Source organism: Impatiens glandulifera, chromosome 5, assembly GCF_907164915.1.
Source record: "Impatiens glandulifera chromosome 5, dImpGla2.1, whole genome shotgun sequence".
NCBI classification, from domain to species: domain Eukaryota; kingdom Viridiplantae; phylum Streptophyta; class Magnoliopsida; order Ericales; family Balsaminaceae; genus Impatiens; species Impatiens glandulifera.
In genome coordinates, this window is record NC_061866.1 from 44,665,522 (window position 1) to 44,685,266 (window position 19,745).

At 26.4% G+C, this 19,745-nt stretch overlaps 2 protein-coding genes across 2 annotated transcripts; both read left to right on the forward strand.

The window, feature by feature from the left end:
- Positions 1-180: 180 nt before the first annotated feature.
- LOC124938750 (transcription factor bHLH148-like) lies at positions 181-1,268 on the forward strand. Its single transcript, XM_047479251.1, has 2 exons — positions 181-413; positions 499-1,268. The coding sequence occupies exon 2, from the start codon at positions 510-512 to the stop codon at positions 1,107-1,109; it is 600 nt and encodes a 199-aa protein (XP_047335207.1). The 5' UTR covers positions 181-413; positions 499-509; the 3' UTR covers positions 1,110-1,268.
- A 12,847-nt stretch (positions 1,269-14,115) lies between these two features.
- Positions 14,116-15,782, forward strand: LOC124940093 (probable WRKY transcription factor 48). Its single transcript, XM_047480574.1, has 3 exons — positions 14,116-14,856; positions 15,051-15,200; positions 15,286-15,782. Exons 1-3 carry the CDS (start codon positions 14,492-14,494, stop codon positions 15,659-15,661), a joined length of 891 nt encoding a protein of 296 aa, XP_047336530.1. The 5' UTR covers positions 14,116-14,491; the 3' UTR covers positions 15,662-15,782.
- The last annotated feature ends 3,963 nt before the right edge of the window (positions 15,783-19,745 follow it).

A 19,745-nucleotide genomic window follows, 5' to 3' on the forward strand; every position in this document is an offset into this window, starting at 1 on the left:
GAGAGTATATAAAAAGTAAGCCCATCTCTGTCTTAGCCATGATAATCTTTTAAGGGCAATGTGCAAATTTAAATGGAAGAACCAATCAGCGAAAAGCAACCTAAACCAACCAAACCCCACCAATAAAAAAAAATAAAAATAAAAATAGTGGGGGGAAAGGCGCAATTCAATAACAATGGATGTAGTTCAGAAAAGTGACCTCTTCTGTTTAGGCTGCTGCTGCTAAGGCGCGTGCGGTGCCACTCTGTTATTCACTTTCATCAACCCTCCCTCCTTAACTACCACCATCTCTCTCCTTCATTCTCTCATTCTCTCTCTGTATATACATACACATCTCCAATTCCTTATTCAACTTCTGATTCAGATTTCAAATCTTCAAGCCATATTGATATTCATCTCATCAACATTGTTAGGTAAACCGTTTCCATCTCTTCTACTGCTTCCAATTGAATCGATTTCTTTTATTTTCTGATTCGAATTATATGAATGAATATACAGCCGATTAGGCAATGTCTTCTTCAACACTAATCTCGAATCCTGTAACTGCTCGAGAGGTATCGAGACGGAAGAAGAGGAAGAAGATCATAAATCAGAATCCGTCTCAGAATTCAATTCAATGGAAATCCGAATTACAGCAACAAATCTACTCCTCCAAACTCCTTCAAGCTCTCCGTCATGTCCGATTAAGCTCATCGCCGCGCCGTGGACGAGCAGTGCGTGAAGCTGCCGATCGAGTATTAGCAGCAACAGCTAAAGGAAGGAGTAGATGGAGCCGAGCGATTCTTACTAACCGTCTGAAGATAAAATTCATGAAGAACAAAAGGCCAAGGACGACGGTTACGGCTGGTAACAGATCGAAGAAGCCGCGAGTGAGTATTTTGCGATTGAAATCGAAGAATTTGCCGGCGGTACAGAGGAAAGTTAGGTTTCTTGGCCGTTTGGTTCCTGGTTGTAAGAAGGAACCTCTTCCTGTGATCTTAGAAGAAGCCACTGATTATATTGCTGCTTTACAGATGCAAATCAGAGCTATGAGTTCTCTCGCAGAGATGCTATCTGGATCGAGTTCTAATGCATCGTCTTCTAATGAACTAGGTCAAATTCTTCGTTGATTCCTTCTTTCTCTCTTTGTGTAGCTTTTTTCTTCCTCTTCTTCTGTGTGTTATCCATTTCTCTGTTGAATTTCTCCCTTGGAATTATTGTTTTCATCTTAAAAGAGAGAAGAAGATTACATTAGCGTATATTCAACAAATAAAAATTCAGTTTCCAAAGAATCAACTAGTCTTCTTCCTCATGTGTTTTTCACATAGCCTTAACCTTCTCCATTCATGATTTTGTGATCTTGAGCATTGTAACAATCCTTAATTTTTATAGATTTATGTTTTTTTTTTTTTTTTTTTAAACCCTACCCTCTAACGATCTTATGTGAGAATTCTTGTGATCTTTGATCTTTTAGGAACCACTTTTTGACACTTGACTTACTTTAATGGATTAACATATGTATTCCACTCTTCTAACCTAACAAAAAAAAAATATTGTGGTTCGAATATGTCAGGTGACAAGTTTCGTTCCTTAGTTATTTGGTTAGTGTGTTTGGAGACTATATGCTTAACTCACGCGAGGAATAGTCGCATTCCGAAGTATATGCGAAACCCGCGTTCTAATATATATATATATATAATTTAAATAATATAATGTAACACTATAAATTAGTTATGATATTAAAAGTCTTGTTTTTTCTTTTTTAATAGAGTAATGGATATGTGGCTATTAATAAACCCTTTGAAAGAATAATGCAAGAGAGTTTGTTATACCAATAAATCTTGGATAGTTCTATACAATACATCTAGAGTTACATATTTTTATACCAAATGTTAGAAAAAAATGTCCTATATATCTCTTTTCCAGCACATTTCCTTTATACTTTATATATATTTCAATTAATATAGAAAGTTAGAAACCATTCTTGGTTTTCATTCTAATTGAAAGAGTAAAATGATACATATTTTGATGATTAAATAAAGAAAGCAAGCAATAATTATTAGAACAAGGAAAGGAATGATGTTGGAATAGAATAATGATGGAATAATAGAGAGAGATTAGGTAGAATTAACATTAATCCCCAAAACTCAAATAACACACGCACATGTTAAAAAGCTAGACATAATCACATGTATTACTTTTTAAAGGTGTCATAAACAAGCTAATTAGTCATCTTCTACACCCAATCCATCATGTCACTTTTTCTTTTCTTTTTTTATGTCTCAAATTCATTTTTTTTTTTAAATGACTTAAATGAAAGTGATGAGTTATGAATATAGACTAACAAAACAAACTAATTGATTTAAATGATCCTAAATTCTTAAATAAGTTGAGATAGATTAAAATAAAGTATATATGAGTTTGAATAATTATGTGGATTCCACTTATAAGCACCAAATCATTAGTGGACAGCATGTGATGTGGGCAAGAAAGAATATAAAGATTAATTGGTTGCACATGTCACTCTAACCTCCAACCCAAATGCATTAATTAACACTTCTTCTTCTATAATCATACTTATCTTCAAAATTAATTATTTTATGCTTAATAAATAATACCCATCCCCCTCTCTTCTCTAGACACCTACAAAGATAATTATATTTAAATATCATAATAATAATTATTTGTTTTGGGTGACAAATTTAACCATTTTAATTTATTATATGTTTAGAAATAAAATTGGCAGCAACAGTAACATCCATCATCACCATGTGCTCATACAAAAAAGCAAATGAGAGACATAAAATAATTTACTATTTCTCCACTAAACTCCCACCTCCCATTTGCTTTTTCTTTTTCTTTTGGATTTCAAGATTAAAGCTTTTTTTGCCTCCATCCCACATCACTATCACCATGTGAATAATAGGGAATAGGTATGGCAATAAGATACATTAATTGTGTGAAAATATTGAACATAATATGGCAATATTATTCCAGCTAGCCTAAATTCTAGGGTTTGAGTCTATTGAAAATATCTCGATAAATTATAATTGTCACATGGGTCTAACATGTCTATTATCATGATATAAACTCGCAATAGTTCTAACTGTTAAATATGTTTATTCTTATAGATATAGTATATAATATTAGAATGATCAGTTGCAATAATAAAACTAATGCACACTTTAAAATTCATTTCCTTTTTCAAAAATGCCCGTTATCCATCTTAAGTTTGTTTATAAGCTAGAAATGATAATACTAAAACTAATTGAGATGTCACATTTTGTTTTTCAATTTTTACATTGGGGGTTGCAATTGGCCAATCTAAGGAAGAGTAAATTGGCATGCTTTTTAATGAAATCATATTAAATCGTTCTAAAAAATTTTTTGGGCCTGCTATTAAGAACCTAGATGTAGGATTCTTGGATATAAACTATTAGGGCCAATATGTGCACCATTAAATAATTATTGGGCCTGAGATCATATATTGGTATGATAGAAGCTTTTACAATTATGGGCTTATTAAACTAGTGCATTTTCAGAGCCCGTAGTCATGGACCCATATCCAACTATTTTATTTTATTTTAATAGTAATCAGAAAAAAAAAAAATCAACTCCACGTTTTAAGACTTAGGCGAAGTTAATTAAAAAATCAAACATTATTTAACTTTCTTCACATTTATCAAATCAATGATTAATTCATTAATCAAAATATTAAAATACCTTTTATTTTAAATTATTAAATTTTATTTTATATATATATATATATATATATATATATATATATATATATATATATATATATATATATATATATATATCTTTTAAATGTTTTTATTAAAAAAAACATTTCCACATTATTAAAATTATCACAAATAATCCTTGTTAACCCTAACCGAACAAGTGTAAATAGAGAAAAAGTGAATTTTTTGAAAAGAGAGAAAAAACTGGACTGACTGAATGGGTCTTTTGATACATATTGACTTTGAACACTAGCTACTTCCTTTTCAACATAGAGAAACAACATTGTTAGTGCTTATTTGATTCGTTTTATTCGAATTAATTACGAATAAACGGTTACATTTAGGGTGAGCATATCTTGGGTTGACGTAAATTTCAAATTCAAACTCAAAATATTAGTTTGTGTAATTTAATTTGGTTTGAGTTGAGTTTGGGTTGTGTTGAGTTTGAGTTGAGTTGGATTAGAGTTAGAATTATTCAAATAATTCAAATTAAATAAATTTAATTATTATTTTTATTTAATTAGTCTACAAAATTTACAATATTCTTAACTTACACTCAAGTTAAAAAAATAATTTTTTAACTTATTATAATATATTTATTATATACAATTGAATAACAGAAAAATATATCACAATTGTTAAAGTACATCAAAATTAATAACCTATCTCTTTAATATCTAGTTTGATTTTAATAAATAAAATTACCATAATCAAGGCCTTATTTATTCATTCCACATATCATTTTATCGATTAATTTATTAATTAAAATATCAAACGGATAAAAAAAAAACGTATTAAACATTTCATAAACGTGTTAAATGAATCAAAAATGATAAATGTATCAAAAGTGTGTTAAACGAGTTTAAAACGTATCAAACTGATCAACGACATATTAAATGGATCAAAACAAATTAAAATATTTGTTAAACGGGTCAAAACGAGACAAGTATTGGTTAAACATGTTAAAAAATTCTTGATCGTATTAAACGGAAAAAATAAATCAAATAACTGTTAAACAATAAAAAAAATGTGTTAAATGAGCTAAAAATATTTTAAACGAGTCAAAAACATAATAAATATGTTAAAAATAATATTTAACTTGAGTTACCCAAACCATATTCAACCCAACTCATATATAATCTAAACTCATATTAATAAATAATATAAGTTGAATAATGAATTGTCTAAATTTAATTTAGGTTAAATATATATTAGATAAGACGGATTGAATCTACCTGTTTGTTCACCCTAGTTACACTAATTTCAACTAATAAGACGAATCAAACTAGTCATTAAACTATATCAAAAATATTAAGCTAATTAATGGAACTCAATAAACTATAACTAATAAAGATGAACCAAACAATTTCTTAACTTTTTTAGTGTTCCAAGAATGCGCGTCTGTTCGGACTTGGGAGGCATGATTTTAAATTTAGAATAATATACATATATAAAAATCCAAATAATATATATCAAAAGAGCTCAAACTATTATCTAATTTGTTTGAAAACTTTTCTTCTAATTTTCTTTTGTAAAATTAAATTATTAAAATATGGTTATATTAAATACTTATATAATCATAATTTTTATTGATAAAAGTAATTTAGGATGTATATGAAATTATCATGGCCTAAAACAGGCCTCTTTTGTATTAGATTTATGAAAAATTTAAAGTATAATTAATTAAGGTGAAAAGATTTATAGAGTACTTACCAAATGTTTTATTTTTATTTAATTTTGATTAATAAAATAATAATAAAAAAAAAGAAGATGAAATAGTGAAGTCAACAAGTCAAAAACAACCTTCCTTCCTACTGACATTCCCACATGTAAGCTTTTCAATTACACTAATTAATGAAATCGGTTTTAATTTGTTCTTATGCATGTACAAAGTCAATACACCTGCTACCCTTTTATTATTATTATAATATAATAATATTCCCTCGTGAATATAATATTCCATATTATTATATAACAAAATATAAAATAAAAACTCTTCCAAATTATTAATAATAATAATAATTTTTAGGCCTTGTTAGGATAGTATCTAATTAATTAATTAATTTCTTAAAAGAATCTATATATCTTATTTGAATGAAACAAACATGTCCTAATATATATAATTATTAAAAATAAGAAAATGAGTTTGACTTTGACTGGTGCATGTGCATCCATGGCGATCCACAAATAGTTTTAAATCTCATGAAGATCGGCCGCGATTATCGTTATCTTTCCCATTTTAATCTCTTTTCTTTTCTTTAGTCAACGGTTTTTGGGTTCCCATTTGCAACCAATGAATACCCTCCACGTGTTTCTTTTCTTTATTATTATCATTTTTATAATTTAATTAGTTTTCATAAATTTTTTAATGTTCTAACCGAAATCAGAAAACAAATATGTGTGTTGCTTTATTATAATTAAATCATACCACTTATAATGCTTATATACAAGGGTTGGTTATTAAGAATTTTTGGATAGAATAGAATAATTGATTTTGAGTGAATAGAATTTAATAAATATATATGGAAAGAAAACAATTATGAAACATAAAATTAATATATAGATTGTGTCACACATTGGATTCGGTCTCACATGGTACTATAACTTAAGATTTACGTCAACCATTCTAATTAATAAACATTTGTACCGTTGAACAAACTATATAATATATATATATAATTTTATGTTACATGAGGGTTGGTTATTAACAGCCAAGACGAAGCTTATGGGTCTTTTGGATATTTTATTTTCCAATCCAAACGGATGAAGATAATTAGTTAAGGAATCTCGTTCACCATCAGAGATTTGAGATGAATTGATCATTATGTTAAATCGAACGCGTTATTCCAAGCTTATATTTCTCGATACATGTTGTAGGAGTTAGTCTAGTTGGTCTCCAATCGACCCGATGTTCTATTTTCCGCCAATAACTAGACTCATCCAATTGATAATGATGTTAATTTCTAGAGCCATGAAGATGAAGATTGTATTAGCCAAATTGTTACACAAGAGTGTCATTCCTAGGTTGGGTCATCTAAGAGAAAAAAAAAATTATTATTTTTTATTTAGTTGGCTATATATATGGTACAATAAATTGAAACATAATACTAATTATGTATTATAATTATCATAATAATATAATTTAGTTGATTAAATAGTATATTAATGTTTATTATAGTCTAGCCTTTGAAACCTTGAAAATAATATTTTAAAAAAATAATGGTGCCCTGAGAGGAGTGAGGTGGTCAAGGGCATATGGATTTAAAATGGATTAAATTATGAAAATATAATTTATTAATGTTGGTTTTAAGAAACAAAAAGAAAAAGTTTGAATATGTCAACCAAATTAAATATTAAACCTTATTAAAAGAAATACAATTAAATATTCAACTTAAGCAAGCTGGTGTTCTAGCTAGCTAGCTGAATATTCTAATCAAAGAATTCCATTATTTATTTATTTTTTAAACAAACTAGATACAAGTACAAGTACGTAATAATTTCATTCAAAAATAATAAAACAAAACACTTATAATATTGTTGTTCTTCCTTTTCTTTTCCGTAAATAAATTGAAATAAAAGATACATATAATTATTTTACAGTCTTACCGACATTAAAGAACCCGTGACAGGAATATTAATTTACATATTATACAGATCAAGATATATATATATATATATATATATATATATATATATATATATATATATATATATATATGTGTGTGTGTGTGGTTGACTATAATACTTATTTAATTACTTAATTTTATCTAGGAATTAATTATTATTATTAATGTTTAAGCAGTGCTATATTTTAATAATTTGAAGGATATGATATTGACATCCTTTACACCTGGCCATGACTCATCTTGAAGGAGACATCCCTCTAGAAAAAAATTAACATGGACAGAATCATTAATTAATATTATTAAAGAAAAATGATAAAGAAAGCTATGCAACCAAATTTGATTAAGGTAACAAAAAATGGGTCACAATAAATAAATAAAAATAATAATTAATTAAAATTGGATGTAGAATAATAATATACATATTTGATATTGTGTTAGCCGTTAGGGCGTGACTCATAATAGCCTTATATTTAAGGATGGCAATTTAAAACCGCCCCGTAAAAACCGAACCGAATTGCCCCGTTTGGGACGGTTTTTCCCTGAAACCGAACGGAGATGGGCGGGGATGGTATTTGTGTCCCCCGCCCCGAACCGCCCCGATCTCACCCCGAACACTATAAAACATAATTAAATATATTAAATTTCCAATATATTTATTTTTTCACTACATCTTATAATAGTTGTAAGTTTATTTCTTTATAATAATATAAAATTTCAATATATTATATTAAAATTTTGTTTATATAATTTTTTTTATAATTTTTTTTAAAAATATTTTATTAAAACGGTGCCCCGCGGGGATCCCCGAAACCGAATAAAACCGAACGGGACGGGGATGGTATTAAAAAAATCCCCGAAATAGAAACGGTGCGGGGATGGTAAATACATTCCCCGCCCCATTGCCATCCCTACTTATATCCATTAGAAACCATGTAAAGGAATATATGATTCAATTATTCTTTATATATGCATTTAATTAGTATAAACAGAGGCGAATCTATATAAAGGCTCGGGTGGGTTGAAGCCCACCCCGATTTTTTTTTAATTAATCTTTTTACGGTTAAAATGTGACATTACCCCTTAATTATTAAATTTTTTTTAATAGAATTCATTATTTTATTTATTTAATTATTAAAAAATGATAAAACTTATTTTTATTTACCTGTATTATCCAAAACAAAATTTGTTTTCTACTTTAGTCCACTTGACCACCGAATTTTGAGTTCGTTCCTTTTATAAGTATTAAAAAGAGACATTCACATAAGATAGACAAAAAGAGATAACAATTAATACTAACAACGAGACATGAATTTTCAGTCATAATCTAAATCCAATATATAATAAGCTAATTATATTTATATAAAATAGTTGTGATTAATTTGATGATAGACTATTGGAAGTGCTGTTTATTGGTGTTATATTTTGCCAAATGTTTAAAAAACAAAGAATATGGTTTAAAAATTTATTTATATTTTTAAAATATTTTTATTAAATTATCTTTAAGTATTTAACTTTTTCTTAAATATTATAAAAAAAAATTAATAATAGAATTTAAATTGAATTAATGATTTCAATAATTTAAAAAAAGAATGAAAGTTGGGATACTGATTTATTTAAAATAATTTCAAAAACCATATTATTATTATTATTTTATTTTTTAAAAATTGAAAACTGGGTCAAGTTAAAAAGATGGTTCTTAGTTACGAAAATATGGTTTAGTGTTTAAATCAAAACAAAATCAACATTTGAATTAGCTGTATTCCCAACACGCTTCTTTAAATTAAATGTTAGAGTTTGTTTGAGATTGTGTTATTTAAGATTTTTTAGAAAATTTGTATTTGATAAATAAGTAAGGTAATTGAATTTTTAATTTATAAATGTATAATAATAATTTAATATTTTAATTAATAAATCAAATAATTAAATTAATAATAAAAAATAAAATATGATAAGTAAAAAACATAAAACCAAACATCAAGGAGTTCTTGTGGCCAAGTAAGCAAAACAAACTGCTGCCAACTGTTAATATTTAAGGCTTTGTTTTTTTTTTTTAATATTAAATTCATGCAACTCATAATCATACTATTCATTATTTGTTTGGATTGAGAATATTTATATAAATTTATTCTTACAAGGAAAATAATTTATTTTAGTACAACGGTTTAAAATAATATATAATTATTATTTTTAAATAAAATAAGTTTTATTTGATAATATAATGAATAAAAAATAAAAAGTCAAATTTAAATAATGAAAAGTAAGTAGCTAAATATAATTTAAAAATACTACATTTATTATACTCTTAATAAAAATGAATAAAATAATATAACTCATCTTCATTTTATAAATAATTTATACGAATAAACATAATTTAACTTTTAGTAAATATTTTTGATTAGTTTTTACTATTATGTTTAGCAATTTTGTGTAAATAATAGACAAATAAAATAGTTATTTTCTTTAAGAAAAACAATAATAAAATGACAGAGTTCCCACAACAATGTTATTACTATAAATTTTAATATTAATATACCTCATCATTTTGAATATAAATATTAAACATAAATTAATAATTAAATAAAAAAATAAAAAGAAGATTAATTATTTAAAAGTAGCGTATGGAGAAAGTGAAGAAAGGATCAAGAAAATAATATATATATTATAAATAAAAAAGCATGTCAGGATCATTAGCAGATCAGACAAAAGAAAACGCGTAAAATGCTTGATGAAAAAAATATATTTTATAATATATAATATTTTTATGGATTCACCTGGGGCTTGTTTGATATTGGTTATTCAGGGGCATTTTATTGAATATTTTAAGAGAAATTGTTTAATAAAAGTAATTTATTTGAATTAATTATTTAAATTATTATAAAAAATTTAATATTTAAACTGAAAAAATAATGTATAGATATTTTAATTAATTAAGTTATTAGATAATTTAAAACAAATAGGATTAGATATATATATGAGTTATAAAAAAAATCTGAAAGAGCCACATCAACCACATCCTCTAAACCTAATATTTATTGTTAAAATTTAAGTAAATTTTAATAGTATATTAAAATTTTTAAATAATTTATATTTTAACCAATAATATATTAAAATATCCTATCAAACAACTGGATTAGCATTTTGTTAAATTTTTTTAAATAAAGTTAGTGGTATAAAATAGAGAATTACAGAGAGAAAAATATATTTTTATATATTGTATATACTAAATAAATATATTATTCGTAAATACATTTTATTTGCAATCAAAACATAAATATTTACTAGTAAAAATGTAAGAGACATGACTTGTTTTATTATTTAAAAGAAACTAATTAAGATGTAGAAGTTTTTATTTGAATGAAATTGCCAAATATGTTGAAAATTTAATAATTTGGAAATGTTATAAAAAAGAAATATAATTGTATTTCAATTGGAGGAGTAAAGCAACATGCGATCAACAATAAATCCAAATACAATAATGTGTCAAATTGAAAGAAAATAACAATTAATATGTTGTTTATTTAAAAATTCAACAAATATAATAATAAGATATTTGTTATAAAATTTTACACCAAATATAACGGTCTCAGAAGAGTCACTCACTAGTCACTACTTCAAAACCATTATGATAAATTGATAATTAACTATTTCCTAATGTATATATTGTGTATTTTAATGATAAACAGTCTAGCTAGTCAAAACAAAATTTATTTCTATTTTTATAATTTTCTGTCATGTTTATTAAATTAAATTATTTTAATACTATTATTATTGTTATTATTATGTGAGGACTAGCTATATATAATAATTGTTTAAATAAGCTTATTAAATATATATATTTTAAAAAATTAAAAAGAGATTGAAAAGACCATGTAAGAAATTTATTTATTTTAATTTAGACATGCTTTTGTGAAAAAGAAAAAGAGTTAATATCCATAAGAAGAAGTTGAATAATCAATTGAGAATGATTGAGTAACAATACGAGATTTGAGATTTGAAAGTGGAAGAAGAACACATTAAGTTTGATAATGTATTTATTTATTCTAATTTATTTATACAATATATGACATTTAACTTATTCGAATCGTTGTATGTATTTGATAAGTCTATTTGTTTATTTATTAAGTATTTTTATTTAAATTATTTTTTTATCTTTTAAAAAGTTAATATTATCTTAGTGTTTAATGATGCAAAATACATGATTATGTATTTAAATCTATCTTGTTGTTTGGGACTAATTAATCATTAAACTATAACATTCTTAAGAGTAAAATAACTTATTTATCAATCAATGATCAACCCTTATAATAATGAACTCTTGTTTATGTATTTAAATGATAAGGCATGTGAGAATGTTCTACCAAATAATCTAATAAACATATAATGTGTATGATCCTAAAAAATCAATCATAAATGTGTTTATCATGGTTTTAGACCATGCAAATAGCCTTACAAAAAGGTGAGGGACCTTGTTTATCAATTAAACCCATTAATAATCTAAAAGGGTATCAAACCTAATCCCTTTTGTCCCATCAATGAGTTAATCATGATCATCTTCACCAATTTAGGATCCCTCAAAATTTGCACCACATTGATCATTTGTTTAATTCTCAATTTTATTTTATTTTATAAAGAGACGGTTTGATTATTAATTTACATATTAATTAAAATTTTAATTGATTGTTAGAGATATAATTAGGCATCACATGCCAAATTTAAACATCAAATTATGTTAGTTTGTTTTCCCACGATATTTATGTTATTATTTAATGAAAAATCGTCTAACTAAAAAAATTATATTCATTTTTTTACTTATTATTCTATATTTTCGAGAGCTCTTAACAATTCTTGTCATTTGAAAACAAATTAAATCAGATATGAGTTCATGATGTTTTTGTTCGAATTAATTATTTAAATATTTTTATTGGTATAAAATAATTTAAAATATTAAAATAGAGTGAATTATTTTTATTTGAATAAAATATATAATAGCTAGTATGATGGTGTACAAATTTAAAATTTATTTGCAATGCATTAGTGTGTTTGACTATTAATCCAACCTTGTTTCATGACTATTATAATGATTGTTATAGACTTTCAGTAGCTTTATATTGAATCACTTTGTTTTTTTTTTCTTTTCATTTTCTAAACTTATTTATCCATTAATCATGTACATAATTTCAGCTCTTATATATACATATATATAAAAGTTTGTAAAATAGTATTAAGTATTGAAAATTTTACCTGAGAAAATACTCAACTAAAGAGATATTTGATTTTACCATCATTGGAATATTAATTTAAATAAGATAATGATATGAATATAACTTATATATATATATATTAATAAATTTAATAATAATTTCAATTTTATTATTATGGTTTTAAGTGTTTTCAAATGTGATTGCATTGCTTTTAAAAAATTGTTTGATGTAGGGTTATGTTAAAAAAATATATTTCTTTATTTTATATTAATTTTAAGTAACTAATCATCTAATTTTACCTCCCATCATGAATATATCATGTCATTTACTATTTTTTTTTTATCATATATTAATAATTTATTTCTTACTCGAATAATTCATTTATTAATTTCCTTAAATGGAAGAGATTTGTCTGAAATAACTTCAAATAATTCCTAATTAATATTATGGGTTATTACTTACTCATAATTCATCAATAATGTCAAAAACAAATAATGTAATACTTGAATTAATAATTTGAACAATTTACTAATAAAGTAATTAATGATGTAAGAAAATGGATTAAATATAAATAACCTTTAATCAAACATGGCCCCATGTTTATTTCTCGAAAAGGTAGAAAATTAAAAAACATACATGGGAAGAGACTTGTAACTTGTTTGATTGATTTAGTCTAATAGAAATCTTATTAACGAGACAACAAATCTTAGAAACATAAACAAAAGAAAACCACCTTTTTATCTAATTGAATGTTTGAAAATAGTATCTATCACTTTTTATTATCAATTACTCAATTTAACAATTTTTTTTATGTAAAAACTAAACAAGTTGGTGGTTAAGATTTGTGTAATATAATTTAAAAATTATTATTTTTCTTTAGAACATTAATTGTTTTCTAGATATCATGACTTTTATTTGGTAAAAGATTATTTTTTAAAATAGTTATTTAAACTAAAATGTGACATATGACTTTATTAAATAATATTTTAAAATTATGATCCAAAAATTACAATATTTAAAATCAAAATGAACTAAAATTTCTTAATAATAATCAAATCATAAATTTAAAAAATATATATAATCAATTAAAATGTAATATTTGATTAGTTTAACAATTTTAAAATTTATATTATTTTGTTCACTTTATTATTAAATTATAATAAATCAATTTTCTTCCAAAAATAAAGAATTAAAATCACAAAAAATTAAGTGATGATCCAAAAATGACAATAAATAAACATATAATCAATTTACTTTATTAGTTTAACATCTTATAATAGTATTTTGTTAATTTTATCATAAAAATATATAAATAATATTTTTTTTAAAAAAATCCAAATAAACCAAGATCAAACAAGTCCTAGTTGAAATCTTGTTGAATAGATTGGTCTACCTATAAATTTTTAAACTTTAAATAAAAATTGGATTTTTTTCAAACAACTTTAAAGAATACATCTACTTTGTAATCCAAGTAGGATTTCTCTACTTTTTTTCCGGAAAAAGTTAAAACAAAAAAAAAAATCCAATCTTGAGAATTCACACCCACACCCACACTGGATATCCAAACACGCCCTTATATGATGCCGCGTAGAACCAAACCATGTTCACACCGAACCGGTTACCGGTCAACAACACCGCGTATAAAAGCGGCGACTATTACGCTCCAGGCCAGTTAGCGGTCCTATTACAATTACTGTCTCTAAAAAACAAAGACCAATTTGACTCTTGTCCGTACCTATCACCAACCTCCACCTGCCGGTCATAATCTTAAAAAAAAACAAACAAATTCCTTAAAAACCCTTCATTTACTAGATAAATGTCTCTCTTCTTTCATTACCTCACTTTTATTGTGTCTTTCTCTACACTCTTTCTTGTTCTTGTTCTCACTCTTCCTCTCCTCTTTCTTGAACTGATGATTCAGTAATCAAACTGAAACCTTCTTATGGCAAATTCAACATTTTCCGATCAGATTCCGGCAGCCTTGTTTCCCTTCCCAACCATCTACGACGCAAATACGCCGCCGCCGTCGTATGAAGATACTGAAATATTGTCAAGTTCAAGTTTTGGGCTCATGGATATGCTGGGATTTTCAGACAATTACAACCCATCTATGTTCGATCTATTCCAACCTCATGACCCACCTCAGCTGACATCAACTTTTCTTCCTCCGCCGTCGCCGGCGACGACGACGACGACGACGTCGGAGGCTGTGAACACACCCACCACGCCGAATTCTTCTTCGATTTCATCCTCATCCATGGATGTCCCCAAAGGAGAAGAACTCAACCATGAGAAAACAAAGATAGAGTAAGATTGATTAATTTTTTATTTAATTAGTTTTAAATTAAAATTATAATCCGGAAATCCCGCATGAAAGATTTGATCTTTATAATCTATTTATAATCTATTAGAGATAAAATGTAGATTTCATGAATCTTGATTAAATATGGGTAGAGAGAGAAAAAAGTAAATTTATAGTATTTTGATTATATATAATATAGGTGTAGTTTGAAACCAAAAAGGAAGAACCAGAAAAAGCAAAAGGATCCGAGATTTGCGTTCATGACAAAGAGTGAAATTGATCATTTAGATGATGGCTATAGATGGAGAAAGTACGGTCAGAAAGCTGTTAAGAACAGCCCTTATCCAAGGTCCATTTTCTCTCTCTCTCTCTCTATATATTACATTCTCTCTCTATATATACATGTTAAATTTACATAATTATAACAAATACAGGAGTTACTACCGTTGCACCACGCCGGCATGCGGTGTGAAGAAGAGAGTGGAGAGATCTTCATCGGACCCTTCGATTGTCATCACAACATATGAAGGAACACACAATCATCCTTTTCCGGTGACGACACGTGGCCATATCGGAATCTTGCCGGAACAAGCTGCCGTGTACGGAGGAGGAGGAGGTGCTGGTGGTGGTGGTGGTTTAGGGTTTGATCAGAATTATATGCAACCCTACATATTTGATCCAGCTCCATTGATAAATTACCATTATGATCATCAAAATAGTGTTTTACAAAATGCTCGGGTTTGCCCTTCTAATGGGTTACTTCAAGATATGATGATCGGGCAATCTCAAGCAAAAGAGGAGATTGTGTAGAGATGGATAGATTAACTTAAAGAACTTCTGATCTAGTTTATTTAATCTTCTTTAATTTATATTATGATTATCAGTACTTAATTTGAAGTATATTTTGGGATTCATTTATTTGTTTTGTGTATGGCTCTTTTTAGTTATGTAAATCTTCTTTCTTAATTTGCTCTTTTAATCTTTTTTCAAATGTCTAATCCACATATATTAGGGGTAAAATGGTAAAGAATGAATTCTTATGGCATTAGTCTAGAAAAGTTCAATTTGTGTAAAAGGATAACAAAATTTCAGTGCTCTTTTCTTTCTCAAGATCCATTATGTTATTTTATATATTTTAAATTAAACTGAAAAATATAATAGTTTTGTATCTAAATATAATGTCAATGTGTATTATGATTGAGACCAGTAAATGAGATGTTTATCTAATTACAAGTTCTATTTATATTTTTAAAAACATAACATACATAAAAAAAAATATAATCAATGGTTCAATCCTTATTCAATTGTTAATTTCAATTAGAATATGAACTAGAGATCATATTGATTGCTATATATATACATACTCCATTTAGTGTTAATTTGTTATAAATGGTCATAATAATTACATAATTAAAACTTATTTCATCCTTCAAGTTAAGTCTGGAAATATATTTAATTAGGAAGTATAAGACATCATTAATTGATGAACATTGTTTTATGGGGGTATAAAATGAAAATAATTACAATGATGAGAAGGAGACAAAACTAATTAGAAGTGAAAATGTTATTACAAAATTTAAAGAGCAATGAGAAAAATTGGAAGGATAATAAATTAAAATTTAAAAAAGAACCCATAAGCTTTATGATCTTGTCTTATGTTATAATATATATATATATATATATATATATATATATATATATATATATATATATATATATATATGAATATATATATATGAATATCTATGATGGTAGACAACCATATATTTTGAAGATGCTAAAATACATAAATATGAATTGATAAGTCATTGTATGTTTGTAGCTGTAAAGGACTGTCCATAATAATGTATTTTCAAATATTCTCTGACATATATACACTAATTATTGAAATCAAAATTTCAAATTTCTTTCTTGCTTGATAAGAAAAGGAATCTAAATGAAAAAGAGAAAAAAATAACTTTTAGAAAACATGTGTCTTGTCCATATATATCTAAAATTCAATAATTTTATTATGTTAGTTTATAATTTATATGCAGATTATAAAAAAAAATAATATTAAACAAGTAAAATTTGTAATTTCAAAATCATCTAAAATGTGAGGCCCCATATTATAGCTAATTTAGTTCGGCCTAATAAGTCATTTCTTCTGGACCTAAGACTAATGGAACTGGGCTGAAAAGAAACAGGCTAAATGGCCATGAATAGGTTATAGGCTAAAAGGATCATAGGTTATATATACTTAATACTTCCCTAGCAATAAAATTTGAGTGAAATAATTTGAACAACGAAGTTATAATAAAAGTAATGTTACAAATTGTCATATTCGAGAGGATAGAAAAAAAGAGAAAATTGTTATGTTTGAAAGATTTTTGTCCTGAACATGACTATGTTTGAGAGTATTTTGTTTCGAACAAGAAAGAATTTTTTTTTCGGGAAAATGACAATGTTCGGAAATTTTTGTCTCGAACATGACCATATGCATGAGAGAGAAAAACTTATTTTATTTTCAGGAAAATTGTAATGTTTGGGAGATTTTTATTCTTTATTTTTTTTTTCCAGAACACGTCAGATTCGTGACTTTACTTCCGTTTTCAACTTCGTTTCGTTTCAAATTAGGTTAAGGAAAATATGAGGAGCTTTCAGTTTATGGTTCAAAATCATTCTTATTTCCGAGGCAATCAGTCGAAAGAAGGAAAGCCTGCCTACTTTTGATGACATGAGATTATCGACCCTTTAAAGTAAAAAAGTAAAGGCAGCCGATCCCTACTTTTTCCTTCATCTGGCTGGACTGTCGATAGAGTAGGTAGGCTGGGTTTTGATACAATTGAAAAGTCAACTCAATCATCTTCGACCAAACCTTGTGTTCCCGATTCTTGGTCTTCCGGTCGAGATATCACAACTATCCAACCTTGTCTTGATCTTTTATGTTACCACTCAGGCTTACGTTCTAAGAAGAAAATAAAATGTTCGCTTCTTTCCGCCTTGATAAGCAAAACTCAGGTTTGCGATAATTTGTTGTTCCAGGTCCGGAACCAGAAATGGTAGTTGGTGTAATACCGCTGCAGACGAGTCCGCCGCCAGAGAATTATATCTATCACGACTCACGAGTCACCACTCATATTCAAAATTATTGCTTATCAACAAATTTTTAAATAATTAAAAAAATCTCTATTCTCAATCTTAATTTAATTTCTTTTCTTTATTGCCAACAAAAACATTTTTATCATTCTTTCACAAAACTAGTCCCATCTTCTTCAAGATCTACTATTGAATAAAACCAAAGACTCAAAAGAAATTTCCATTATCTACTATCTCAAACCAAAACCGACTAATTATTTGAAATTGAGGAGAACTTAGATCAACACTCAACACCATCAACTTAATACCTAAAAATCGTTCCTTAAAACTAATATCGATTGATCCAAAATTGATGATATTCAATATGAATATATAGTCTACTTTCTCAAAACTGTGTTCCTATTGAAACCGAGTAGAACTAAAATGAACTTTCATCATTTACTTCCTTAAAGCGCGATTAAATTTGAGAACAACTATAGTCTACCCTCTCAAAACATGTCTTGCCATTTAAACAATTTGCAACAATTTATTCTCTAATGCAAATTAAGGTTAAAATATGATAAAAAATGCTATGAAACAAAAAGTTGAGAAATCAAAATACAAACTTTAAATGGTACAAGTTACATGCTCCCTTGTTTACAATGTTGATAGGAATACAAAATAAACTATCAACCAATAAATAATAAACCCTAATTACAAATCTATATATAATAGATGACAAATTAAATTATAATCTGTAATTAATGGTTAATGAAAAAGAATGAAATAAAATTAAAGAGTACATCCACAGAAGAGGAAGAAATAACAGAGGATTCCAAGTAAAGCTGTAGTCTCCACCACTGTTATGAAGGGCCAAATCACGTTATCAACGGAGAAATCAAACCACGATCGGAGATTCAATAACTCAGGCCACCGGAAAAACGACGACGGCAGCTCCGGCCATCGGAATAACCAAGAAGACGGTGAAGGGAAGAACAAGAATAGGTAGTCTGCCCACCACCGAATAATCCCGCCGCAGCACATCAAATTCTTTCTTTCTCTCTCTAGACAGACAGAAATATCCAGAGATTTGTGATCTGTCTTTTTTTTATTTATTTTTAAATTGTTTTGCTAATAAATAAATTAAACACAACGTGCTCTTCTTTTATAATAATGTTTGCTTATTTATATCACTAAATAATCAAGACTTTAACTTAAATAAGTCTAGATTATAATTTATAAGGGGTATCTCTCGGTTAAATGTTTTTATTCTTGCAAAAAAATAAAAATGCTATTTAGGATCCAAATGTGGAAACTTGTTAAATTATAAATATAGGTTAATTTCTTACATAAAAACTTGAGTTTTTAAAATTATTTTAATAAATTTAGAGATAAAAATATTTGAATATACCATATTTTAGAAATAGACATTTTACCCGTATTTAAAAAATAAAAAAAATTAATTTGAGTATACCGTACGAAAATGGGATATAGAGTAGATAAGCTTAAAAAAAAACTAATGCTCCGTATGATTGGTCTGAACCATTGAAATCGTCGTCTTGTAGTCTTGTAAAATATTTATCGAAACAATTGGGTTATTGAATTTTAGGGTTTTTTTTTTAATTATATTTAGTGTTTTTTTAAAATGGATTTAAGTTTTTTTAAATTTTTATGCACTACATGTGAAATTTTCAAAAGTATTCAACAGCTTAAACTTATTAGAATATACATACATAAATTCTTCTTATTATTAATTCTGAAATTAGAATATACATACATAAATTCTTCTTCTTATTAATTCTGAAATTCATTTTGATTAGGTCCTAATGAAAAATTT

Bases quoted from the DNA above. Each gene is read 5' to 3' on its own strand.
- LOC124940093 (XM_047480574.1), top strand. From the start codon at position 14,492: ATGGCAAATTCAACATTTTCCGATCAGATTCCGGCAGCCTTGTTTCCC. The intron at 14,857-15,050 runs GTAAGATTGATT...TATATAATATAG, and splicing joins CATGAGAAAACAAAGATAGA to GTGTAGTTTGAAACCAAAAA. The intron at 15,201-15,285 runs GTCCATTTTCTC...TAACAAATACAG, and splicing joins AAGAACAGCCCTTATCCAAG to GAGTTACTACCGTTGCACCA.
- LOC124938750 (XM_047479251.1), top strand. From the start codon at position 510: ATGTCTTCTTCAACACTAATCTCGAATCCTGTAACTGCTCGAGAGGTA.